Source organism: Myodes glareolus, chromosome 13, assembly GCF_982192425.1.
Source record: "Myodes glareolus chromosome 13, mMyoGla1.1, whole genome shotgun sequence".
In the NCBI taxonomy this organism is placed as follows: domain Eukaryota; kingdom Metazoa; phylum Chordata; class Mammalia; order Rodentia; family Cricetidae; genus Myodes; species Myodes glareolus.
In genome coordinates, this window is record NC_142038.1 from 24485382 (window position 1) to 24512806 (window position 27425).

At 36.2% G+C, this 27425-nt stretch overlaps 1 protein-coding gene across 2 annotated transcripts in view; it reads right to left on the reverse strand.

Annotated features, from left to right (window-relative positions):
- The window catches only part of Wdr7 (WD repeat domain 7), a 283531-nt gene that overhangs the window by 178672 nt on the left and 77434 nt on the right, over positions 1–27425 (reverse strand). The window contains exons 17-19 of one of the 2 annotated variants that reach the window (XM_048419639.3): positions 17270–17365; positions 14998–15116; positions 13141–13264 (exon numbers count right to left, since the gene is read on the reverse strand). In XM_048419639.3, the coding sequence (XP_048275596.2) occupies positions 13141–13264; positions 14998–15116; positions 17270–17365 (339 nt within the window). The remainder of the gene's footprint in view (positions 1–13140; positions 13265–14997; positions 15117–17269; positions 17366–27425) is intronic. The other variant, XM_048419640.3, reaches the window with a different exon arrangement.

Below are 27425 nucleotides of genomic sequence, written 5' to 3' on the forward strand. Positions count from 1 at the left end.
AGAATGGTGTATGGCTATTTTTAGGTCCATTTGATGTATAATGTCCTTTAATTCTGATGTTTCTTTTTTTAGTGTTAGTCCAGTCAAAATTAAAAAAGGCCAAGAAACATTTCAGAAGGTTTTCATAATATTGAGCAATTTGGGAAATATAAATAAATCTAATATTTCCTATTACCCCAGTGAGAAAATGGCCAAGATCAAGAGAGCAAATGACAATAAAAGCTGATGCTGTTTGGCTGTCAAGAGGACCTGAGTTTGATTCCTAGAATCCACATCTGGTTGCCTGCAACTGTCTGAAACTTCAGCTCCAGGGAATTCAATACCCTCTTCTGGACTCTCTAAGCACCTGAATTCATGTACATAATCACACACACACACAACCACACACCACACACACACACACAACCACACACCACACACACACAGAAACAACTGAAGCTTAAAGTAAATAAAAAAGAGAATTCTTCAACAATAAACTTAATCCAAAACAAAGTCTATTGTACTTACTTTAAATACTTAACAGGCAAAAGAATAACCAAAGTCCAAGCAATGTGCTTCTTAGAAAGGCATACTTCATACAGGGGGGAAAAAAGAGAGAGAGAAACTTTTCTATACTTAACAAATCTTAGAGAAAGAGAAAGTCATCCAAATGAACTGACTTAACCATCACCCAAACAACTAAGTTAAAGGAATAAAAAAGTGATTATTATAGGAGTTTGTCAAACTTGATTATGGCTATTAAAAGATGACTATCGTCAAATTATAAAATCATAGTATTATATATTAGAAAAAAGCTTCAAAGCCAAGAATAGCTAAACCATATCTGAAAGGTTGGCACACTTTAAATTAAAATAATGAAACATACATCAAAATATGTAGGACAGTCAGAAATGTTTTGTACATACTGGAAACAGCTTTTCACACTGCATGTCAAGCCCATTATGACAAGTCAAGCCAGTGGGTATAGACTACCATGTAGCTCTCTATTTGCTGGGTAAGAAGTAAGAACGTATTGCCCAAAAGAGAGTACACAACCATAGCAGTCAAAAGAAACCGAAGTTAATTTACATGACAGCAAACTTTAGTAAGCAGGTGTCTATAAATAACAAGGTTGGCACTGTCTCTACACCAGCACTCTCTCTCTCTCCTCTATTCTGTTAGTGTAATCAAATACACTGCTGTGGCATGTGTGTGATGCAGAAAACCAACTGTTAGAACAAGATGGTATTAGTGAATAGAGCAAAACAGTTTCAGAAGGTGCTGCAGAGGCTAATAAAAGATTGGATATTTGTTACTCCTTTTCCTTCTAGAATGTCACAGGAGTTGAGCTTAAATTTAAACACCCTAGACTGATCTTGTATTTCAAAATAATAAATGATTCTGCTTATCTGTGTTTGGCCACCAACCCAATGGAATTTCTACTTAAAGAGCTATATCTATTTAAAAGAATATCCCTTCTATTTGACATGTTTTTTTGAGGCATTATTTAATATTCTTGAGATTTTCCTTTTATGTATTTAATAGTCTTGGGAGCTACAGTAGTAAAATTGCCAATTATTCACCTCAGTAATCTGGACCTGCAAATTCAAACCCAACCTAAAGAAAGTCCTGTGAAAATGCCATTTTAATCCCAAGATATCATTATCTGCTTGGAAATTACAAGCAGAGACAAATGACAGAGGATGCCACTTTCATCTTCCAAAATTCATCCTCCTGTCTCACCTTTCCTCTGAGAATCACCATGCTAAAGCATCCCTATTGCATGAGCTCCATACTCTCATGAGAATGTTTGAGACATCTCAGATTCACAAGAGTCATATATTAAAAACAGGAGACACCTGGTCACCTGTGGGTGACCTTAAGTAGCTTATGAAAGTGGCCCTAAGAATATGAAAAGCCATGATAGTTTAAGGCTGTGAATGCTACATCATCTAGTCACCCTCCAGCTTACGTCATCCAGTCACCCCCAGTTTACGTCATCTAGTTACCCCCAGTTAACATCATCCAGTCACCCCCCAGTTTGTGTCTCTGATCATCATAGTATTTGTTTGAAAACAAAACCTTACTTAAGGGCAGACAATTTTTTAATTAAAGAAAAAATATTTTGGATAGATAGAGTGACACATGCCTTTAATCACATTAATGTGGAGAGCGGAAGGCAAAGGCAGGTGGATTTTGGTGTGTTTGAGGTCAGACTGATCTACATAGCAGATTTGAGGTTAGCAGGGGCTATTTAGTGAGAGTCTGTTTCAAAAAAAGGAAAAGTTTTTAAAATTTTAGCAATCTGTTATAGACACATCCTACCAATGAGTAGGAAAGGCCTTCTTAATGTCCAAGATATTACAATAATTAAAAACAAGCTAATTTATATCTTTGTATCTACAAGCTATGCATAAAGTTGTCTAATTACACTTAATTACTAAACAGATATAGATTTTAAAGGAAATCCCTTATAAATTGTTTATTTTTGTTATTTTTAAGAATATGAGCATGTGTGAGTACGTGAGAGAGAAAGAACAAGATTTACACACATATGTGAAATGCCATAAAAAGCCAAGGGCATGGCAATTCCCTGGAGCTGGAGTTACAGCTGTGACCTGATGTGGGTGATGGAAACCAAACTCCAGTCTCTTTATTAGCACCTAGAAGACCAGGTACTTTTAAATGGGTAAGTCATCTCCCCGGCCCCAAAGATGGAGTTTAATCATGTTTTAAATCATTAGAAATGTTTGGGAATGAAAACTATCCACCTTCTTCCACATCCATTCTTCAAGATGGATGTTCTTTAGTCTAAGAACATTTCAAATGTTAAGTCTCACCATCTTTTCCAGCAAACTATAAAGTCCTTCCACAGGATTATAACAGAGAACCATGACTACAGACTTGACATTGACTGTTTACGGGACAAGTTTTTAAAACAAACAATAACAAGAGGTGGTTGTGATTGTTTTCATCTCTCAATCAAGCAAAGAAAATCTTTGAGGGGTAAGTTTTATAGAAGAAACAGAAAACATGTACAAGAAAATTACAAAAATCCTAAGTACTGTTACAGATGACTGGATTGGCATTTAACAGACTGAAAGAAACCAGATCAATCTCAATCTCGCTGGGGTCAATTCGGGTGTTCAAACAAAAAGAAATTTTTTTCATTACATTTGTGTTCTAGAAGTGCTAAAAATATTAACAGTGTCTGTAAATGTCATGTACAATGAAGCTTTAATACATATTCATATCAAAGCATGTTTAATAAATAAAGTAAATGTACCAAGTCAATAGAACAAAATCTCTAGATAATAATAAAGGACAGAATAAAGGTATTAGGAAAAGATATATAGAATAGTTGGAAACTTTAATCCCACAATGTGTAAGTAATACTAGAACAAAAGCTGCCATTAGCTATTATCATAATCACGGCAGAAGACATGGAAGCAGGCATGATGCTGAAGAAGTAGCTGACAGCCATCTTCACAAGGAGGAGGCAGACAGAGAAAACTAACTGAAAATGGTGTTGACTTTTGAAAGCTCACAGCCCACTCCCTGGGACATACCTCCTTCCATAAAGTCACACCTCCTAATCCTTCCAAAAACAGTTCCACCAACTGGGGACCGAGTATTCAGAAATATGAACCTAAAGGGACCATTCTCCTTCAAAATTTATACTTGCTTTATTAGAAAACCATGTTCCAGTGTCCACAGGAAAGTCTTTACTTTATTTCCATCAGCATTATAAATTTTGTCTTCTGCAAATGAGCAAGAAAATGATAAGACAGATCAATACCATCTTCTTTGTAGTGAGTGATATTAGCTCATTTATTATCACAAAGGCCACTAGAATTCCAGCTGAAGATATTACCAGGCATTTCCATTTAAATATCACTTAAAAAAAAAAGAATGTATCAAAGGTTGAATGAGTGGTTCTCTTTTATAAAATAGCCTCCACAGGCTTAAGTGCTTCCATGCTTACAGCCAGCAGTAAAAATGCACGTGTATCTCACAGTAAGTCAGGTACTTCTTCGAGGTGTCTGAATATAGAATGCAGATCTGGAAGAAATTTAGTTGCATTGCATTGAAGAAACAGAGACAGTGGCAGACATGGGACAGACTTGTGAAAAAGAAAAGGGAGGAAATTACCAAAATTATTGTAAGCCCTTCAAGTCAAATAGCTCTGCAGAAAAGGCCCGAATAATGAGATAGAGAGAGACATGCAAGGAGGCCCACATTTGCGGGTGCCGCACCCTCGCTGTTCTACAGGGATCAAAACACAGCCTGGACTCTTGATGGCAGAGTGGACAGTGTTGAGCCTCAGAAGTGTGCACTCACACAACTAATGCTGCCGAGTTCTCTGACCACATCACTGATTACACAGTTTCTCTTTTATTGCTTAAACTAAGTCTGGATAACCAACCTACACAAAAATGCTTTCATTTTTAACTGACCATTTTACTACTGTAGCTTCCAAGACTATTGAATACATAAAAGGAAAACCACAAGAATATTAAATAATGCCTCAAAAAATCATTTCAAATCAATGGAATATTCTTTTAGAAAGATATAACTCTTTAAGTAGAAATTCCATTGAGTTGGTGGCCAAAACACAGATAAGCAGAATCATTTATTGTAGCTAAATACAAGATCAGTCTAGGATGTTTAAAATTAAGGTCAACTCCTATGACATTCCAGAAGAAAAATGAAGAACAAATATCCAATTCCCAATGAAACATTGTAAGCAAATGCAATATAGTATATCTTGAATAAAGATAGTTTATCTGAACATAAAAGTATTTCTGCCTCCCAGTACACAAGAGGAGCTTATACGTATGGAACTCAGTATGAGATGACTACGGTTTCACCAATTTTAACTAGTATATTATTGCTTAAAAAGAAAGGTGCCCAGAATGCCACAAAACAAACAAAATAACAACAATAAAAACAAAAAAGGTGACCCCAGCAGGCACAGAGCGAGAGCCCCACAGGCACTCACTCTAAAGCTCTGCCAGGTGGCTTGCCATCTGACAGCTTTCATTCTTGGCCAACTCACCCTTACCGGCTACTGAACTAGAATAAGCTAGATGACCTGGCTTCCTAATTTCCACAGTAGTGCAGACAGCCAATCAGAAATCAGGAAAAAGACTATTAGGAGTAAAATGAAACAGCTCAAAGGCAATAAAAATTTGATACTTTTACAACAAGAAGAAGACAGAGAAGGGAAAATTCTAAGAAATAAAACATGAAATACAAGAGGCACAAAACCTAGATGGTTCATCAAGAGGTTGCCTGTGACAACAAGTAGGCAGTAGTCACTCCACAATATGGTCTGACATGACAGCTTCTGCATAGAGTAAATGTTTTTTAAACTATTCCAACCAAAAACAGGTTAATGAAAATATCCTGAGCATCTATTTAGTAATTTGGAGAATTTTTCAGTCTCCAGAAAAATCACTCCCCTAACATGGTTATCTCTGAAATTTCCAAACATGGAAGAAAAATGTAAAGGAAAGAGGGAAAATAGAAAGGAGAAAGGGAGGAGAGGAAGACTGTATAGTTTAAGGCCTTTGAGAGCTGGAGCCAGATTCAATTAAATCATGTGTGTCAAACCCCTTTCTAGTCTCTCCCGCCTTCTTCCCACCGCAAATCCTGGCATTATCTGCCCGCTGGAGAACACGCTAACATTAGGGCAGTTCACCAGCTATACTTTCTTACATGTGGCGCACACACCACCCTCTTAGCTTCAAGCCTGTTGTTGGCTCATCCACATTTGTGCCCAGAGTGACTGTACTTTATAATTACCAGAAATGAGACTTAATTCCAGGTTAAGAAGAGGTATTTCAGTATGGTGTTTTGGAAGTCAAATCCAAAACATTTTCTAACAGTGTCTTTTGTTGAACAAAGAAATCCTATTGTTTGCACAGTTGAGTAAAAGAGGAGCCTGACCCAGGCGATCTAACAAAAAGGAAGTTAAAAAAGCAGAGGCTCGAAAAGAGCAAAGGATTGAGCTTTCTGATAATATCAATATGCATTAAACACAATATGTTACACATTTTTCTACCAATACTGGAGAAGACAACCTTACAAATAAATAGTAGGTTGTCCATAAGTGTATAAAATCACAGCAGCTACACATTAGGAGAGACTTTTCATTTATATGACAGTGAATTTTATGTGTCTGATGTTTTTGAAGCTGGAAGAGATGAGCACTGTGAGGAAGCAGAATGCAATGTAGGAGAAATAATTACGCCTGTGACCTAATGACCCTTAAGGTCAAACTGTATTACAGGCCAGAAGAAATCAGGACCCATCAGCATTTACTTCAGGGAAGTCAGCGGCTGGAATGGAGGGCAAATGTGGGCATATTTCATAAACAGCAGGTGCTTGACCTCATAAAAAAGTCAATTATCAAAATGCTACATGTAGAATGTCACAAGTAAGAAATATGTAAAAGTAGGTTCTTCAAAACATCTTTAATTCAAAATAAATCTCAGGCAACATTTATCTTTATCTACACTATAATTTAAAATACTCAAAAATAACATTAATCCCTCTTTTAGTAAAATTATTAGAATTCTATAAAGATGCACTGGAACATAAAAGTGATACCCCACAAACAAATGACTCACAAAAGGTGTACAATATTTCCATAAGTCAGTGTTGCAGAATGTATGTTGTATTTAGTATTAGGATGGGAAACAGTGGAACTATCCTTAAATTTCCTACCAAAAAGTTGGAAGCAAAACTTTACATATTTTTGATATTTACAAAGGATGAAACAATGATTCCTGATTGGTTAAAGACAGAATTATATCACCTGCAACAAAAGTCTCATGCCACTCAAGAGCTGAGGACTTTGTGGTCTTATGAAAATGTGTGGCTGTTGGTTAAGGCAGACTGCTGATGCTTTTTCTTCCCCAGTGACTGTTAGTCTACTACCAGGATCCCTGAGAAACATAATTTTAAATGAGTGCTGAGGCAGCAGGATAGGGAAAAGAAAAGTACAGACAAGAACTGGGATAGAAGGGCTGCCTGCCTGTGACCACTACTTGTACCCTCTACTGTAACGGGTGCTCTGCAGAAGTACTAACTACTGCTCTCAGGAACCCCAAAGAGAGCACCAAGCCTGGCCCATCATTTCCTTTCTATCACACAAACCCGTTAGAAGCATTTTAGTGGTTTATTACACACCATACCTATATAAAATACAGAGAGTATTATCAACACGGCCAGTTGGCATGGTTTTTATTCTCAATCCAATACCTTCCTGACAGTGAACTTAGCTGAAGCTGCTAGCTACTTAACCTGGATCTCAAAGATAAAACATTATCACAGTCCAAGAGCTCTCCAAGAAGAACATTTTCTGGATTTCAGAAAAATAATTAATAAAGGCACTCTTCTACAATAACCAGGCATAACTTATGCATTTCCAATATCACTTGTGTGATTATTACATGTCTTTAAATACGTAGAATGGTTAAATGTAGGAGATTCTGTCAATCATGTTTTAAATAAATGCTGATTGGCCAGGCAGGAGGTGTAGGCAGAAAAGCCAGACAGGAAGTAAAAATGATGCAAGGAGAGCAGGAGAATTCTGGGGAGGAGGAAGCTGATTCCTCGCACTCCTGCCCAGACCACCGAAGCAGCAGGATGTGAGCTGCTACCACTAAAAAAGGTACTGAGCCACATGGCTAAAATAGATCAAAACAATGGGTTAATCAAGATGTGAGAGTTAGCCAGTAAGAAGCCTTAATGGTGTAGGAGAATTGTCTGTATTCTGTCAATCATGTTTTAAATAAATGCTGATTGGCCAGGCAGGAGGTGTAGGCGGAAAAGCCAGACAGGAAGTAAAAATGATGCAAGGAGAGCAGGAGAATTCTGGGGTGGAGGAAGCTGATTCCTCCCACTCCTGCCCAGGCCACCAAAGCAGCAGGATGTGAGCTGCCCCACTGAAAAAGGTACTGAGCCACATGGCTAAAACAGATCAGATAAATGGGTTAATCAAGATGTGAGAGTTAGCTAATAAGTAGCCTGACCTAAAGGGCCAATCAGCTTTATAACTTACGGAGTCCTGTGTGTGATTTTCTCTGGGACTAAACAGCTGGGGAACTGGGCAGGACAAAAACCCCAACAAGCAAGCCCGGCCTTTTCATGTTACAGTTAAATTATAAGACAACTGCTGGTGCATGGTGTACTTTCCAGATAGACTGTTTAACATGCTTTCGATTTCAGTGACGAAGATGCTCATGCCAGGAATAGGTTCTGTTTGTCAAACACCCTTTAAACTCGCAGTGGGGGTCACCTCCACAAACACTGGCGGCAGTGGTGTGAGAGGCTCCACTGCAAGCAGGTGGATAGCAGGTGTGGGCTGTCCACCAGCTGGCTCCATAACCTTTGATCCCCTAGGACAGAAAATCTGTTCGCCAGCCCTATGTGGTCATTCCTCATTTGTTAAATGCTTTCTTCTTCTTTAATACGTCCAGAATCCCTATTTCTTTGGCTTGATTCCCTTTTATTAAAACAGAAAGCTCTCAATAAAAGAAAGTAAAACTAATTCTGCACTCAGCATTTCAGCTCCAGAATTGATTAGCATATTGAATAAAAAGTTGATAATGTGTGGTGTTTCAGTTAGATTTAGTAGAATGTATACCTATTTATTCTTGCGCGCACACACACAAAATCACAATAGGGGATAAAATTCAAATTTTAGGTAACCCAGCATTCACATAATTTTTGAGGTACTCAAAAATAGTATACTTAAGTAAAAAGGATTTAATTACAAAACAAGAAAAATTTAAATTTAATTAGGAGCAAATTACTCTATACTTAAACAATAATAAAAATACCAGAGAGTACTTTTCTAATAGTTATTTTTCTGTTTCATTTTGTGCTACAGTTACATATGACTGGGAAAGACATCATTTTACAGTAGTATCAGGCAAGCCAACTGACTAGTCTATTTTTTTCTTACTTATCTACCCTCAGCTAAAATCTCAGGATGCTGGAGTAAGCCAGGTAGAATAAACAGAGGGTAAGAAAAGTGAGTTTTGTAATCTAGCAGTCACTTAATTACCTGAAGGAAGTTCAGACAAATTTTCAGACCCTTAGCCTATTACCTCATGTGAAAGAAAACAAGATGCAGGGTGTGACAACAACAGTGTCTACTTTACCAGGTTATCAAACTGGTTAAATTAAAGGCACAGACCTGAGCTGGAGGGATGGCTCAGTGGTCAAGAGTACTGACTGCTCTTACAAAGGACCCAGGTTCTATTTCCAGCACCCACATGGCAGTTCACAACTGTCTGTAACTCTTAATTCCAGGGGATCCTACACCCTCACACAGATATACACGCAGGCAAATCAACAACATACATAGAAATATAATAGAAGAAAAAGAAGAGGAGGAGGAGGAGGTTGGATGATGGTGGCACGTGTTTTTAATCCCAGCACTCAGGAAGCAAAGGCAGGTGGATCTTTGAGTTCAAGGCCAGCCTTGGTCTACAGAGTGAGTTCCAGGACAGCTAGGACTATTTCACAGAGAAACCCTACCTCAGGAAAAAAAAATCAACTTTGAAAGAACTTAGCAAAAATCTGATACAGACAAAGTTTCCAAACAATTGTGGTCAATATTACTCTTCGTTTACATAATCCTCTCTGGATCCACTAGCAGATACCTCACGGCACATGCATTTCTACCACTGCTTTGGGGAATAATTAGTGACTATATTATGCCTTTAATTTGTAGCTAAGCCATTCTCTTCTTTCTAGAAGCAAAATAAAACAGCATCAGATATAATAGGTAATGTTATCTCTTTTTCCAAACTGTCAACAGCACAACTCAGTACTAACTTTTAATGATTTTCTTAGTTGTTCTTTTTTACTTTTCATCACAGTTTATTTAATTTATTCTATGTGGATTATTGGTAGAACTAAATACCAGTCTTGTACTTTAACTATATGAATAAAAGTGTTTTGTTTAGATAGTGATTTATTGTAAGTTTTTTGTTGTTGTTGCTGTTGTTGTTTTTTCAAGACAGGGTTTCTCTGTAGCTTTGGAGCTTGTCCTGGAAATAGGTCTTGTAGGCCAGGCTGGCCTCGAACTCACAGAGATCTACCTGCCTCTGCCTCTCGAGTGCTGGGATTTTTTTTATTGATTTTTATTGAGCTCTACATTTTTCTCTGCTCCCCTCCCTGCCTTTCCCCTCTTCCCTCAACCCTCCCCCAAGGTCCCCATGCTCCCAATTTACTCAGGAGATGGAGTGCTGGGATTAAAGGCGCGCACCACCACTGCCTCGTGATTTATTGTAATTCTTAAGGTAAACAGCAAATTCTAAAACTATAACTCGAAATTAAGCATTAAATTTCAGAAGACAAAGTCAATAATAGGTAACATCTTCTTCAGCTTCATTACTAGTCTGATTTCAAAAAACCAGCAATTGCCTGGCTATAGGGCTTAAAGACTCAGAAGGGGTCCATAGACTGCGATGGCTGGTTCAAAGGGCAGCTTGCCGTCACGTATGACTCTCTGCATTTCACTGTCTTTCTCCATCTTTCTCCATCTGAGTCTCCCCCTCAAGACTTTTTTCCCCCTCAAGACCAGAGCCTGTAATTTCCTGTAGAAATATGTTCTAGAAGACCTGTATTCTGTAGAATGAGCATGTATTACAAGCGTTTCACGGGGTCAGCTATACAATAAGAAAGAAGGTCATGTGTTGGGAATATGTTGCATGTTCGGGTTAGTTTTTTTGCTTAACAGATCCCTTCTGATTCTTTTCTTAGCGCTTTAAAAGCAATCACTTATCCGGCCTTGGAAACTTCTTTCGTTCAACTTGCCCACATTTATGTCTGGTTTCCATTTCCCTTTTTGTGGCAGCTAAATAAAGATGTCTTGAAAACATTTCTGAATGCTTTTATATTTTTTAGAATTTTCCTTTTAAATTTTCCTTTTAAAAAAATCTACAGTGACTTGCTATTGTTTAGTATAACCTTCAGCCTACTCTTGAGTACCTCACTCATAGTTTGTCCTCAATTGTGAAGATTATTTTAAAAATTAATTATGTCTGTGAATATATATACAAAATTCAAAATTACTTATATATGTTTATTTATTCATAACTTATTTAAATTGTATATATAAATGTGTGTGTGTGTACTTATGTTGAGGGCAGAGAACAATGTGAGGCATCTTCCTGAATAGATCTTCACATTATCTTTCTGACAAGCTCTCTCACTAAATATAGAGCTCACCGGTTTAGTTGGTGCACCAAGGATGGCACCTGCTTTTCCAGGGAGAGGTTTACAACAGTACACCAGGTCCTCGTGCTTGCATTGAAAGCACTTTTCCACCAAGCTAGCATCTACTTTCTAAAATTAAGGCTCACATCAAGAACAGCAAGGATGTTTGAGATTACTTAGATTACTTACTCACACATTCCAAAGGTGGAGGTGTTTTTCTTTTTTTCTTCCTTCCTTCCTTTCTTTCTTTCTTGTTTGTATATTCTGGAAACTTACTTTTAAATTTTTTATTTCATCTTTTTGTTCTTAATGTATTTTTAGTTTTCAAAACTAGGGATTGAAATAGGCAAGCACTCTACTACTAAGCTACGGTTCCTTGGCCTAAATATTTTATTTAATAATTGTCAAAAGAATTTTAAGCCTACTATCTATAAAAAGTACACATATGTTAGACATCCTACTCTATTTTTTCTTTAGGGAAGGAAAGTTCATTAGCTGATAGCTTCAGTAATGCCAATCAGACATAGCAAGGAGGCAGGTAGAGCTGAGCCGTTCACACAACAGCAGACAGGAGGCAGAAAAGAAATTCTGAAACTCAGCTGAGTTCCTAGATTTGGGGGCTTGCTTCTGTTGTTTGTTTTCATTGTTGCTACTGTTGATGTCGTTGTTTTTACTTAATCTACTTTTGTGTAACATGTTTTACAAATTCACTCCGTAAATATCTAGGTACTCAGGTGAGTTTTAATTAGAATTGCTATGCTCCTGATGAACGTGTGATGAACATGTGAACATGACCACACTTGTCTCAAGTATTTATTTATTCAACAAATCAATAATGCACACTGTGAGCAAGGTACCAATCTCAACAAGGGTCAGCTTACAAACCTACCCATTACAACTCTATAACGTCTCTATCATCTTGATTTTTAACCGAAAAGATTGAGGCCAATAAACTCTAGCACAGTCCCCCAGGTCACATGATAATTAAACATCACAGGTCAACAGGGGTTGATCTGGCAACCAAGTCAGTTCTAACAGTTAGCAACATTTAAGAACCTTGCTTTCGCCTCTTCAACAGTGCTCGTGCTGCTGGAAGAACAGGTGGGGTGGGCACGATGCAGGAAAGTACATAACTACAACAACAACTGGCAGTGGGGAGACTGGAAACTCCAGGCCTAATTTCATAGTAAAACATTTGTTAAAGTTTAACTAAGACTTTATGTTAAAAACTGAAGCTAGTTTGTAACTAACATAAATCAAAATAAAATTTCAATTAATATTTATAGAAAAACGAATACTTGAGTAAACTGAAGACAAACATTTTCACCAGAGAGAAAAAATTATGCTAACAAATACAACCTTTTTCCCAGTGAATTTAACCTAATAGCATGAGTAAAAAAGTTGCATTTTCAACAGTTTCCAAAAAGGCAATAATTTCCCAATTTGTTCAAATCAAAGTTATTTGAAAGACTCACCAGCCATAATTCTTGCTAATTTTCTCTTTTCCCATTGTACACAGGTGTAGCTTTACTAGATCTCAGTTTTTCAAGTATCCATGTAATGTTAACTTAAAAGGTCTCTCTGCACTTCATAACACAAGATCAATATGGACCAAGTGGCAACCACAAGGTCAACAAAACAATATGCAGAGGAAAGAGTTAGGGTTAAATAGGGTAGGGATTGCTTTTATCATTGGGGATTAGCATTACAAACAGTCAGGTCATTAGTGAATCTTTTGATATTTGCTTTATCTTGTTCATTTAAACTGTCATACTCTAAACTACCAAGATTCAAATCAGAAAAAACAGGATTTAAGCATCCCTTCCTCTCACTTTTTTTCACGTCACAAAACATGAACACTTCTGAGACTGGTACGCAGAATCCTCCCAAGTTTTCCAGAAAAAGCATGAAAACTCTTACGTGATATGACATGGTCCATATATTGAGGTAAGTAAGGAGCCCAGGTATCAATAGTTTCCTTTCGGCCTGCCTGCTCAATTCTTCTCAGCTCTGCCAGAAGCAGAGCCTGTGCAGCCTCTCTCACCTAAGAGAATCACAGAAACAAATGAGAAAAAGCATGTCAGTTGGTGAAGTGATGACCACAAGCCAGAAAATTTATAGCGATATAAAATCAGAAAACATTGAAAGCATATTTATTTACATGAGAAAAAAAAAGTCCTACAAATCAAATAAGAAAGTGAGTAGCTTGGAAAGATGAAATTAAACGATAGCATTTTATACATGATCCAAGATGCTTTTGTTCTTGTTTTTAAATTAATGGAAAGATATTTAATCAACTTTATGTTTAAAATTTGATTTTCTAAAGGGTTCTTATACTGTAAAACAGTATCTTTAATTATTAAATTTCCAAGTAACTACTATTGTTTAAGAAAATCAATGTTAGGAGCAGTAAATTGTTTTCCCTAATACCCAAAAGAAACTTAACCTTATCTACTAAATTCTTTAAATATGACAATTTTGGTTGGAGCTAAGGGAAGGGGATGAAGGCAGCCAAATACATTAAAGCCATTCATAGGACAATAATGTTTGAGTCAACAGGCCAGAGAGATGACAGAGGTCTTCAAAATATTATTTCTTGATTTGAAATTTACATTTCACCAAGCCTTTTTAATATTTGTTATCTACTTTATCATATCAACATTGCCTCAAGCATTGATCTTTTATATAATCCAATAGGCATAAATCCACATGATTCACATATACCTAGACACAAATAAAATGGGCAAATAGATTCCTGTGTAACCTCTTTCAGGTTATATAGAGGGAGTCATTTTTCAAAATTATATCAATTTTTCTTTCAATTGGCTATGCAACCTTTTTATTTTGCATTTTAATTTCAGGGTTTTTTAATCAGAAATACCACAGACACAAACCCAAAAAAGCTAGTCTATTTTTAAGCAAAGTACTAATCAATTTATTCAATTTATTAACTACTTATAGCTTAAGGAATAACTCAGCCTCATCTAAAAAAGAGCTTAAGTAAAACATTCTTTATAAATATACTGTCTTTTAAAGGGAACTAAAAAATGATTCAATGAAAACTTTACTATACTTCAGTTCTGTTTGAAGTTGAGTTAACAAAGACCAGACCAAGCAAATATCTTAAAGTATTATGATGCTTCAGTCAACAAAAGACCAGAAATACAGTGGTCCTACCAAATTATTTCTCAGTGACATCACAGTAATTTATTGAGTATACAAATGTACAATCTATGATGATCATGTAGCAAAACTGCCTAGCAACATGTATGTTCTCATAAGAATTACATTATTGTCTCTACTTTAAAATGTTTTCCAAATAGACTAAGCAAAGTATCCAGGGTCAAAAAGTTAGTAATTGTTTCACTAACATTTAACCCAGCTCTTTTTAAATTCCAAAACTGTCTTGCTTTACCAGAACACAGGACTTTCCACTGGTCTCTGACTACTCACTTGGAATCTGGTGGAAGTGATTATTATACTGAATATGGTTACATGTCTTTGTCATGTGGGTGCATTTTTCTATGGAAACCAATACTTAAGACATAATTCTAAAAGGTATGTGGAACTTTTAATGAAATATTCAATAAAGTTTTTAAGAGTAAATAAATAAACAAGCTAGAAAGTTTATGTTTACTATAGAAAGAAAGGAGGAAAAACATGGAACTCTAGAATCCACATTTTCCACAATGGAACGAATAAGTGATAGGACAAATGAGATAAGTATCACTTTTGTTTATTGAAGTGTTTTTATTTTCCTTTTAACTTCAACATTACCTCCAGGCATCGATCTTGCCACCTTCGAGCCAGCATCTCCAGAAGAGGAGGCCTGAATTTATCCAGCCCCAGCAGGTCTGGCAGCATAACGCAGTGCATGGCAGCTAACTGGCTCCATCCTATCAAAACGTGACATACAGCAAAACTTTAGACTCTCTGGTATTCTCCAGTAAATATAAAGCTTTTATTTATGAATACTTATCAAAAAAGGGAAAGTCTATAAAATTATGTTATAAATCATTTTAGTTTAATATTATTATGTATCAAAACATCATGAAATGTATTTCACCCCTAAATCATGTATTTCGTGACCTATAAGAACTGTGTAGGTTTTAAAACCAATAAGAACAATTTTCCACATAAAGTTTTGCCAAATTTTCATAGAAAACATATGTCTAGAAATATTTTCTAAAATAAACATATTAGAAGATAGGAAAGCATAGAAATAAACACATGTGAAATACATCTAGCTATATGTTGCTGCCATGCAACAGGGCATTCTCAGATATTCATCATAGGTTCAGTCACTTAAAGCATGGCCATTTGTGAGCTGTCAACATACCAGCCAAAAGGGGAGCCTTCCCTTGTTAGGGACTTTAATTAAGATAGCTACTGAACCCCTCTCTTCCTAATGAATCAGAAACTTAGTAACAAAGCTAAAATTGCATAATGTTAATTTTTAATGGAAAAATGAATGAAAACATCCCATACAAAAACTTGGCAATTCAAAATTTAGTCTTAAAAATACTGATTCCAACAAAAAGAAAATAAATGATTTTTTCAAATTTCTGATTCTTGATATAAAATCTAATTATTTGGTAAAGATACATTTTATGTACCACTATACTTGTATTCATATATTATCTATGAGCACAGAAATTTAACAGTTCTGTGCTTTGAAAGAGTTAAAACTGAATTCTTCTAAGTTAATAATGAAACCCCATGATAAAATATAAAGTGATCTCTGAAATTGTTAAAAAGAGAGAGGAGTCACCTACTTAAAGATTCATCCATTCAGTAAAGAAATTCTCATCAACTGGTAACAAATATGTAATTACATTAATTCAGATTATGAACATACATTTAATATTGAAATTTATAACACATAAGTAAAAACGCATATATCACTAATGTGTAATTTCTTAATATGTTTTCATGTTTCACAGATATGTCTTAATGAACTACTTATGAGTCAACTTTAGCACATGATGATTCTTACAAAAGCCCCACAGCATATTTTAAATTAATGAATTTTTTTAAATGGCTCAACAAATATTATTCTAATTATTCCAGTCCAGCCTTCACATTCAAACTTTAGCATAGCCGTCTGACAGGGAAACCAAAAGAACAATGATATTGCTATTTTGAGTTCCATTCTTTTTTCCCTGGGAAGCACTACGTGTAATGGGCTCTGTGCTACACACGCAATCCATATCCCTTTGTCTTAATGGCCTTGCAATATTAGCTTTGGTAAAGAGTCGGAATCATTTTCAGTGCTATTTTTGATTTTGTAAAGTTTCTCCTTTTTATTTTACACAACTACTCAAGGTTGAGAGCATACAGGAGAAAGTAGATGTAGCGTAGAGCTTACAAATCCCATTATATTTCAGGTTAACGATGCTAAGAGAGTTAGAAACAGCAAATGTTTGCACATTCCATTCTCAATTTCAAAGCTCCAAAATTATATTCCATTTGTGTAACTACACAACAAGAAGGATATGTTAGCCCAACTGAATTCAAAGTCTGTGCCTCTGCCTGGAGCAGAAACAGTACAAGAATAGGTGAACTCTTATTGGCTTACGTAATCAGTCTGAAGACTTTTCAGATGAGAATGTCAATTAACAGACTTACTCATCTTTTGTTTGCATATACTGTTGTGTAAAGACAGCACATTGTATCTCTCATACAGTAATTGTACATATATAATAAGTTTATTATCGTTAATGCCACAAATCAAATGGCAAAAACCACTCTGACAAGCAATTCACCTTTTAACCAAGACTTCATAAACAAGCTTAGCATCCCTGCTCTCCTGTAGCTGTGTAGGTGATGGCAGACATGGTTTACTCTAAGAAGGAGGAACATCTTATTTTCTACATTTGTCACCTGGCACTGGGTTCAGCAAATAAAGTTATAATATGGGAACCCCAGGACTCGTATAAAATAAAGCAGATGGAGGTATAAACCAGATTTAAAAAAAAACAAAACAGAGTAAGTCTATCAGGCCAAAGCAGAGGCAGAAAGGAAGTTGATACAAAGTGAGAGAGAATACCTTCATTTACTAAGAAACAGGTATGTAAAGCAGTAGAAGCAGAGTCAGAGCCAGAGTGATCAGCATCAGACCGAGCAGAAACGACAGGTGCAGCGACTTGCAGAGGAAAATAGGAGAAATAAAGAGGAAAGAATTGAGGTTCAGCAGTTTCTGAAAAAAAGCTTAGTATTAGTGAAGAATGAAAACAAAGTTAGCAAAATATAGTGAACATACAACTAAAAATGATGTTTTAATTGGAAAGGAATGCTCATTAGAAAGCACTTCAAAGATGGAGCATCTCTTTGAATAGTGATCTCAATGGAGTTCAACTGTCTCTTAAAGCCAAGATCTTTTTATACTATAAGTCCACAACAAAGAAAAGTCTTATAAAAATGTAGCCACAAAACAAGAAAAACTACATTAAGAATCAACAGAAATGTAATTCAGTGTTAAAATATATGACAGAGAAAACTTTACAAGGCCTTCATATTGTTGATCATATTTTTAGAAGTTTATTCTCTAATATTATGTGTAAACTATTTTTAAAACTCTCAACAGAATACTAAATGGCATTTTTACTCTCTACACTTACATAATAACTCAATTTCAAGTATACCAACTTGTAGAAAACACACACAGTACATCATATTGAACTCTTCTTGGAAGACTCTTAATAATTTCATTCACTTTAAAACTAGATGCACTAAAACTATCATGCACATTGTGATTCCTACACAAGGGATGAACCAATCCCTTCCCCAATCCCAAAAAGTTGTACTCCTAGGAAAATGTTGCAGCTTAAATTAGCACATGAAAATGCCTTATGGCATACACCTTCTAAACTAGAGGTCAATGGTAAGATTCAGAGGTCATCATTTGGCACTTCCTTCCTATGAAGAAATTACCATATGTCATGCACAAGCATTTCAACCCCTCTCCTTTCTTTTGTCACTGGGCAGCTAAGGGTGTGTGCTCCTGAGCAGATCAGGCATTGTCTGCTGGATGGTATGTTTGCTTTTCATGCCATGAGGCTCTTTTGTTATGATGGGACAGCTGCAGGAAAACAACAACTTTTTTATAATTTTCACAAGAATGTCACTCAGGCACTTGGGAGGTGACCAGTCGAACTAAAAGAAGTCTGGGAACGGTAAGAGAATGGAGACGAGCTCCATACTTCTCCCACCCATGGAACTTCTATGTGGAAAACTGTAATGCTTTTTTATTAGGATAGACCTGAGTTTTGTTTATAATAGAGTTATGACTATCTTATGTTATATTTATTAATTATATGTCATATTATATAAAATTTCTACCATACTCTTAAAAAGAACACCAAATAGTTAATATCCTCCACTGAATACTTTTATTTTTAAGATTCTCTTTAATATTTAATTACAAATTCAGTTAAAATGACCTAGATAACATTTACTTCACCATGCAAAAAGCTCATAAGCATGCAAAGGGGGATTCCCCCTGTGGCTGAACCTCATGCCACCAAATATGGTGAGCAGCCTCCTCTAGAGAACCCCAACAGTAGAAACAGTAGTATTAAATGTGCTTAGGGAACCTTGTTTATGTATATAATGCAATCTGGCTGCACTCCCATCCGGCTAACCCTCCCTCACTACAAGTCCCCTCTCACAGCCTCTGAAAAATCTGTGTTAATTCTGTTTGAGTTCACCTTAATTCTATAGATGCAATAGAATGAAAAAAAATGAGAAAGTCCAAAATAAACGAATAAACGAGTAAAAGTTGAGAAGTAACTGATCACTATCAGCTATGTTAAATAAGTGGAATTAAGCCTTGATATTTTCTCAATGAACTAGTATTCACACACACACAAAAAAAGACAAAAGAAGAAGCAGCGCAGCTGGTGAGCCTGTTAAATACGTTCACTAGGACTTAATGCTCAACACACTCAACTATTTACAAAAAAGAAAAAAAAATTCTTGGTATTATAACTTTGGAGTCATTAATGTTTTATACTTTAATAAATCCTATGGATGCCACAAACCAAGTAATAGAAATTAAGAAATTAGATTTATTAAGATTTAAAAATCCCTGGAGCAACAGAAAAAATTTTACTCACACTATCTTATAACTGGAATGTCAAAGTCTAGAAACATGTTTACAGTGCACTGAGAAATTAAACTCTTGTCACAACTTTTTACAACTATCCATATAGGAAACTCAGAAACTAGAAGAAAAAAGAGCCACTCGAAATGTTCAAGGTTTAATAATAAATGTCAAAACCGAAAAGTTCTGTGGATGGCTACTGAAGATGTAAGCAAAGTCATATTTGCTCATCGTATTAAAGCAGGAAAGTTGCAGGGACGTTTATGATTTTCTTTTTCTTACATAATGGAAAGAACCTAAAGTCCCATTATTTTTCCAGGGAGAGTCCTTTAAGAAAGCACTATTGTACTCCCAGCCTCATCACTTGCTTACTGTCCCACAGAAAACTTGATCATTCTAACAAACTTGTATATGACATGCCTGTAAATATTAGCTCCAGCTTTTCTTTAAATAGCATAAATGTGTTTTTTAACATTATAACACCTCTGCTTTTTATCTGAATAGATGGTTCTTCTGTTTTCATTTGAAGCTTATCCTAAACTCCATCCACCCTGCACTCCTATTGTGATAAGAGTAACACAGAGATTAACATTTTGAATGACAAAGGCTCTTTACATACTGGTCTAAATCTCAAAAGTCTTCTAGTTTATCAGCACAAAGAGCCCTTACATTTTCACAGGGGAAAAAAAGAATATCAAAAAATACAGAAAAATAAATGCAATGCCTAAGAAGTAAAGTTGTTTTGAGTTTCACATTGGAAAGATATGATTATTTAATGCTGAGTAGCCTTAACTACAATGCTAATGGTTATCATAATGCTGGGGAGAAGGGAGAGAAAGGGAAGAGAGAGAAGAGGGAGGGAGAGAAGGAAAAAAAGGGAAAGAAAGACCCTTAGAAAGAAGGAACTCCTGTAGCATCAGCCACCACACACCTACCATGAGGATATTCTGCACAAGGTGTAGATTATTTTCCTTTTTACAATTTTCCTTTATGTCTGTGCTTTTATGTCTTATGTAAATGGGCAGTCTACTCATCTTTTAAATCAACAAACAATATTTAAGATAAATCATTAATTTGGGCTGATTGCTTTTTCTAAGATTTAACTGGAGTACAAAATGAAATATAACTGAAAATGGTGGTATAGGCCTATAATTCCAGCACTTAGGAGACAGAGGTAGAAGGATCAGTAGCTCAAGGTCATCCTTGACTATATTAAAATGTTAAGAAAATCTGATCATTATAAAACTGTGTGTCCAAATAAATCAGAAACAAAACAAAGTCAAAATAAAATCAAATAATGTAACATCCAATTTGACTGGTCAGACTACATGTTCAGTGCACAAATAGCAGAGTAACTTTGTGATGAATGTGATAGAAAAAAAAACATGAAAACAAAAACTCTAAATTCTCTCTTTATTAATGTGTCCTAGTTAGAAGAGATAATAGAAAGCCACACTCATTACATGTGTACAGTAACCATTAAGGCACTATTGTAACATGGATCCCTAAATAATTTCCTGCTTGATTCAGATATAAATCTGGTCAATCAATGAGTTTCCAACTCTGTGCCTATCTGCTGAGTAGCTATCATCCTGAAACATCCAGTTACCATGATCAGACAAATTCTTCCTTCACATTCTCAACAGACCCTAGATTTCTAGGCTCTCTGTTATTTTGCTGTTGTTTAATCTTCTAATTTGATTATTCATATTTTTCAATTATTTTGTGAGAATAAGTACACAAAAAACTAACTTTTGAAGACTACAAATGTTTGAAACTATTAGCGACTTAACTTTGTATTTTACTGAGAGTTTGGAACTGTGAGCGAAAACTCCTTTAAAAAGCTGTGTCTGTTCTGGTTTGCTTGTTTTAACTTTTATCTGATTTTATTTATTAATGTTGTTGTTGCTGTTATTGCTGTTGTTGTTCTTTAGACTTCTGCTTTCTAGTGAGAGAGAAAGAAGGGTATAGATTTTACAGATTTGGGGGGGGGACGATCTAAGAGAAGCTGGGAGAAGAGAAAACACTGCAAGAAAAAACACTGTATGAAAAAAATCTATTTTCAACAAAAATAAACTAATTAATTTTAAAAAACGAAGATGATTAGAGTTGTAGTACTGTGAGGAGACTGGAATGCTGCAAGCCAGAGACTAGCTGCCTTATCCTGGCCTGTGTCCAGGCCTTTGGATCGCAGATGCCTTGACCAATTAATTCTTTGCATGAACGAACACCTGTGACTAACAGAGACCCCTCTGGCATCTAACTCAGCAGAGCACTGGCTCCCAGCACACAAAAGCTACGGACGTCATCAGATGTCATCCTGAGTCTACAGAAAAGCTTCCTCCATCTTGCTGTAACCATCACTCTGATGAGGCCTCAAAGTATTTCAAACTTGTCTTGATTTATGGCTCTCTTTGTTCTGTAAACCAATGAAATTGCTTCCGTGTTAGAACAAGAAGTTTGGGGTAACCTAACTCATGTTCCTGAGCAGTAATTCCAGGATAAACTATCTCTTACACCTTTAAGATGAAAGCAGTGGTTTTGAGTCAAGAGAAATAAATTATGGTAACGGCTATGATAATTTGAAACACAGTGTGTGCACTGCTGAAGCAAGAATGATTACCACAAACAACTACTTACATAAATTTGAAGTTTTGTGGGCTTTAGAAACTTATCTGGACACCTTGCATATCACTAATCAGTCCCTGACTTAAGTCATTGTAATGGTCTTCAGACTTATGGCCACTACTGTTATGACCCATTGTTTGAGGCATAAATAAAGGACTTATAGCACAATGTAGGTTCTAAGTAGATCACCTACATATACTATTATTTTGCATATCCTGTAAAAGATTACATAAAAACATGAAAACTTTACTTCTGTAATATACTTATTTACACTGTGTAACTAAACTGTCAAACACCATTAGGCCAAAACAAATCCTCTCTGACAGAATTAAACAACTAACGGTAACTGGCTGTACAAACACTCAAACAACAGAGACAATTATAGACCTGTCATTTCAGAATGAATTAGCAATCCTACAGTGATGATATGCCTAAATGATAAGGCAAGAACATATCAAGAAGCTCATAGTGCTTAAAAACTATAGTGGTGGTGCTGGAACAATGGCTCTGTGGTTAAAAGCCCTTGCTGCTCTTGCAGAGGACCCCAAGTTCAGTTCTCAGCAGCCACATGGTGGTACATAGCCAGCTGTAACTCTATTCCTAGAGGATCCAGCACCCTTCAGCCTCTGTGGGGACTAGACATAATAAAAATAAATTTACTACATCCTAAAAAGTAAAGTAGCATCACTTAATCTCTGAATCATCACTAGCTCACATCAGAACTAGAGTAAGCTCAGATGCAAGGGTAATTTTGCTTGGCTTATAGTTATAGCCAGAGACTTAAAAGAAAATCTTTTTTTAAGTGTTCTCATTATCAACATCAAAAATAAATAAATGAGTCCTCTAAGATCAAGGCTTAGGGAGAAACAATTCATTACAATGACAGATGAATGTATATGAAAAGCTGTTAAAACGTCTCATGTCATCAGTACTTACTAGGTGCTTAATAGACATTCCAGAAATTGAGCTAAACACATGAAAACCCAAAGATCAGACAAAGCTTAAGAGCCACAGACACTCAAGCTCTGGTAGAAAAGAAAATGAACCTATTAAAGCATTCTTATGAAACCTCTCCTCTATATTGTCTCCAATACGCATGCATAAGCACTCCTTGAAGGCAGGGACTTACTTTGTCCTTATATTCACGATACCTAGTTATTGAAGCATTTCCTTAAAAGCATAAAGAAGGGCACATATGGATTTATTAGTTACCAGCTCCTTCTATGAATCAGCTACTGTACCAACAACTTATGAAAAAAAAATCAGTGAGAAGATAATAATCCCTAACTTTTAGCTTCCACAACAAATTGGAGAAATGAGCCAATTTTTTTTTTAAAAGTGGCAGTTAAGTTGGCACTGTCTTCCCTATTATTTGGTGACTCCATATAGATTCATTTCATATATGTGTATGTGTTAGGACTCCAGCTAGACATCTTAAGAACCAAGCAAAATCCTCCAGTGCCAGGAACGAGCTATATCTTATTGATGTCATCTGAAAAAGGGTACCATGGAATCTCTAAAACATCAGAAGGCACTCTGCACACTACTGGAGAAGAAAAGTAATTATCAATACCACTCAGACTCAAACCCTATGACCTACAACAGTGACCTATCTAAGAGATAGACTGTTGAAATAGTGGCACAAATGTTATGGGAGTGACCAATCACTGATTGGATTTAAAGACCACTTCATGAGATGGAACCCACAGCTGACAAAGCTAAAGAAGCCAAAACCAAAGACTAGATAGATTATGGGTCTAGGGTAAAGCATGGTATTATTATTCTGTGAAAGGAATATAGCAATAAAATAACTCCTAATGGTGGCATACATCTTCTATCCCAGGACAGGAGAGACAGAGGCAGATCAGTCTCTGCAAACTGGAGGCCAGCCTGGTCTACAGAGTAAGTTCCAGGACAGCAGGGCTACAAAGAGAGACATTGTCTCAAAATAAAACAATCAAACCAAATTAAGTCACATTGGATAAAAGAGCAAGATGCAACTACATAATGCCTACATGAGAAACATGCCTTAAACACAAAGCTCTAAATAGACAAAAGGCAAAAAGATGGGAAAGTTATATGATTACAATAGTAACCAATGCCAAATATCATGAATAGAATATTTGACAAAAAAAGATATCAGGAAGCACAAAGATGAGCATTTATAATAATAAATAAGCTGAATAATAAGGGTATTATTATTAAGTTATAAAAATTTATGTGCCTATTACAGGAGTTTTTAAAAACATGAAAACAATCTTCCAGAAGTGTAAGGAAGCATAAGCAAATGAATAATTACTGTTTCAGGTTTCAATCATCTTATCTACTTATTAGACACAAGTAGGCAGAAAATGATCAACTGCACATCATTCCTAAGTATCACAGAACAACTTGACCTGACATTATAAAATACTCTACCTAACACCTGACTAAACACTTCTTAACATACACATAATATGTTCACCAAGATAGACCATGTATGCACACATACAGACACACACACACACCACATATGGAAATATATGCACATACATACTGGAAATATAAGTAATAATTAGCTTCATCTAGTAATTCCAAAATAAATAAATATATTAAAACATCCATGCCCCTAATAAGTAAATAAGTAAATACAGTAAAATGAAAAAAATTCCAAAGGATTCCAATCATGGAAGAAATGTTATTTCACTATCAGTGAGAACCCAGAGAGATCTTTGGAAAATCTTGGAAATGTTGAAAAAATTAAAAATTTCATCACTAAACTACCAAATGATAAATAAAAACAAATAAAAGTACAACAATAGAAAATGTGGGAGTTGTCACCAAGCAATATTCAGAGAGGGATTTCAACACTAATGATCAGGGTGTCAAGGACACAGTCATATGTCATTAACCTCAGTTTCCCCTCAAACTAAAAGCAGACGAGTGAATTTAAAGTAGAAATAATGAAATAGTGGTAATGATAAGTCAAAGAATTTGAAAGCAGAAAAATTACAGAATTCAACTGAGCACCATTGGTTCTTAGAAAAGATCCTAAAAATTGTTTTCTACTAGCCAGTCTGGATTTTGAAAAAACATAGAAGATGAATAAGGAAGTGAAAAAGGGAATTTTAAGAATTTCTAGAACCTTTTGCCTGATAAATCAGACAGAAAGCTCACTAAAGAAAATTATAAAGCAAAAACAAAACCAGAATGTCTGGCATATGCACAAAAAATTAAAATATATGGTTAAAAATCTTATAAAGAAAACTTCAGGCCTACAAGCTTTCACTTAATGAAGCTTTCACTATTTCAAAACCCAAATAAAGAGTAAATAATATTCATTTATACAAACCATACGAGAAAGTCCAGAGAAAGGATCACTTTCACTCATTCTGTGAGGCCATCACTCCACCATCAACTACAGAAAGTCATTACCAGAAGTGACATTACACTCTAAAACGCCCATGGACACCACATGCCTTAAGCAAAATTTTACTAGTTGTATTTAATAATCTATAAGATAGATAAGTCATCAGGATGAAGTGTGACCTATATGTCAAGTATTTTTCAAAAAAATCCAATATTCTTTATCTAATTAATAAAATAAAAGAAAACAATCATAATTATTTCAACAGATACAGAAAGAAAATCTGACTAAATTTAACATCTATTAGTAGCAAAGTTAAAATCTCAACAAATTAAGAATATAAAGTATCTCCTTGGCACAATATAGGGCATCTTGGAAGAAAATCTAAATAGTAAAAATATTTGTAAATTGTGGTCTATTCATTCAACAGAATGATACACAGCAAAAAAAATAACAAACTGTAGTTCTAAAGCAGTAAAACTAATAAATTTGACAGTAGAGGTCAAACAGAAAAGAATACATACATACACTATATACATACATATATACATATATATGTATACATACATATATACACATACACTATATATACACTATACAGTGAACTAAATCAAGTCAAGTAACTCTCAAGAAGTACAAAGTATATCATAAAGCTTAGGAATTTAAATATAAATGTGTGAAAGCAAAAAAAAGTTTTTAACTTAAAAAGGGGGAGGGGAGATGTCACCAGGGAAGCTGTGCTGGTGCTAACTAGGCCCCTTCATTTGAAGCTCCAGAAGTACTTTACTGTCAGGACTGTTGCTTTCTCCAACTCTGGAGCATTTGCACATCAGGATGGCTATCTTGCAGCTAAGTGTCAAGTCTAAATAGAGAATTCATCTATTCTATATACATCCTAATCTTCACCCTGGTCTTTAAACAGCTATAAAAGATACATTCTGGAACAACTGAGCATATTAATTCACACAAGTGTTTGGAATTAATTTCAAGAGGAGGAGAAATTCAGCCTTTCGCTCTCTACATCTGTTGGGAGCCACCTGGAGGCACAGGTGGTCCTGCAGTTTGGAGGTAGCCACGTGGGGCTGAGCAACCCTGCCTGCACCCTTGCCTGCACATGCTCAGACCAGCAGAATGGCATTAACCAATCAGGACAGCGTTCAAGCCGCTCCACCGTTTAAAAGCAGCTGCCTCGGGACCCGACTTCCTCTCTCTAAGCTTTCTCTCGTCCCTGCTCTATCGTCCCTTCCCCCAATTTTCCTCAAGGGAATGCTCCAAATAAAGATGTGACCAGAGAAGGAATTCTCGTTTTTGGTGGCGTTCATTCCTGCGGGACAGGATGGCCCCCCGCAACTGGTGCTCGAAACCCCGGACGCTGAGGGACCCTGACAACTACGCCGGGGGACCCTGAGAAAGCCCGGGAGAAAAAGCTGAAATCAGACACCAGGACACAGAGAGCCTTGAATTTCAGAACTCTGAACACGTGGAGCGGTGAGTGACGTCTGTGAATCCCCCAAAAAGGGGAGGAAAAGAAATGTAAAAAGGAATTTCAAAGGATAGGCCTAAATAGAAAAGAAAATACAAAAAAAAATCAAAGTTAAGGTATCTGAAAGAAGGTACAGAAAGCAACGGGGAAGAAAAATCCCTTAAGTTCAGTGCAGGAGGAATGTAAACAGCAGCAAAAAGGCGAGGTAACTAAGGCGGGACTTTGAGGACGATGGGGTACGGGAGACCGCGGCTTCCGCTCCCTCTCCGTCCACCTGCGTACTCGCTGTTAGAGACTGGAGGCAACAGTCTCGTAGGGAGGCAAACTTGATCACTGCCTTCCCTGTTCTTAAAGAGCCACAGAGCTTTTGGAGGTGATTTTCGCCTAATTTTGTTAGAGAGCTCAGTCTCTGGCTCTCACGTACAAAAAACTTTAATTTTTGACTGAGAAAGACAAGCTGCTTGATCGTGCTGAGAGTGCTGGCGGCAGCCGGCCCGCCTTTGAGCGGTAATGCCTGATTAGAAACACGGAAGTGGGCCAGGCACGGTGGTGCACACCTGTAATCCCAGCTACTCAGGAGGGAGACGCAAAATTGCACTCTCCAGTGCTAGCTCGTTCGGGAGGCATGGCCATGCTAACCAGTT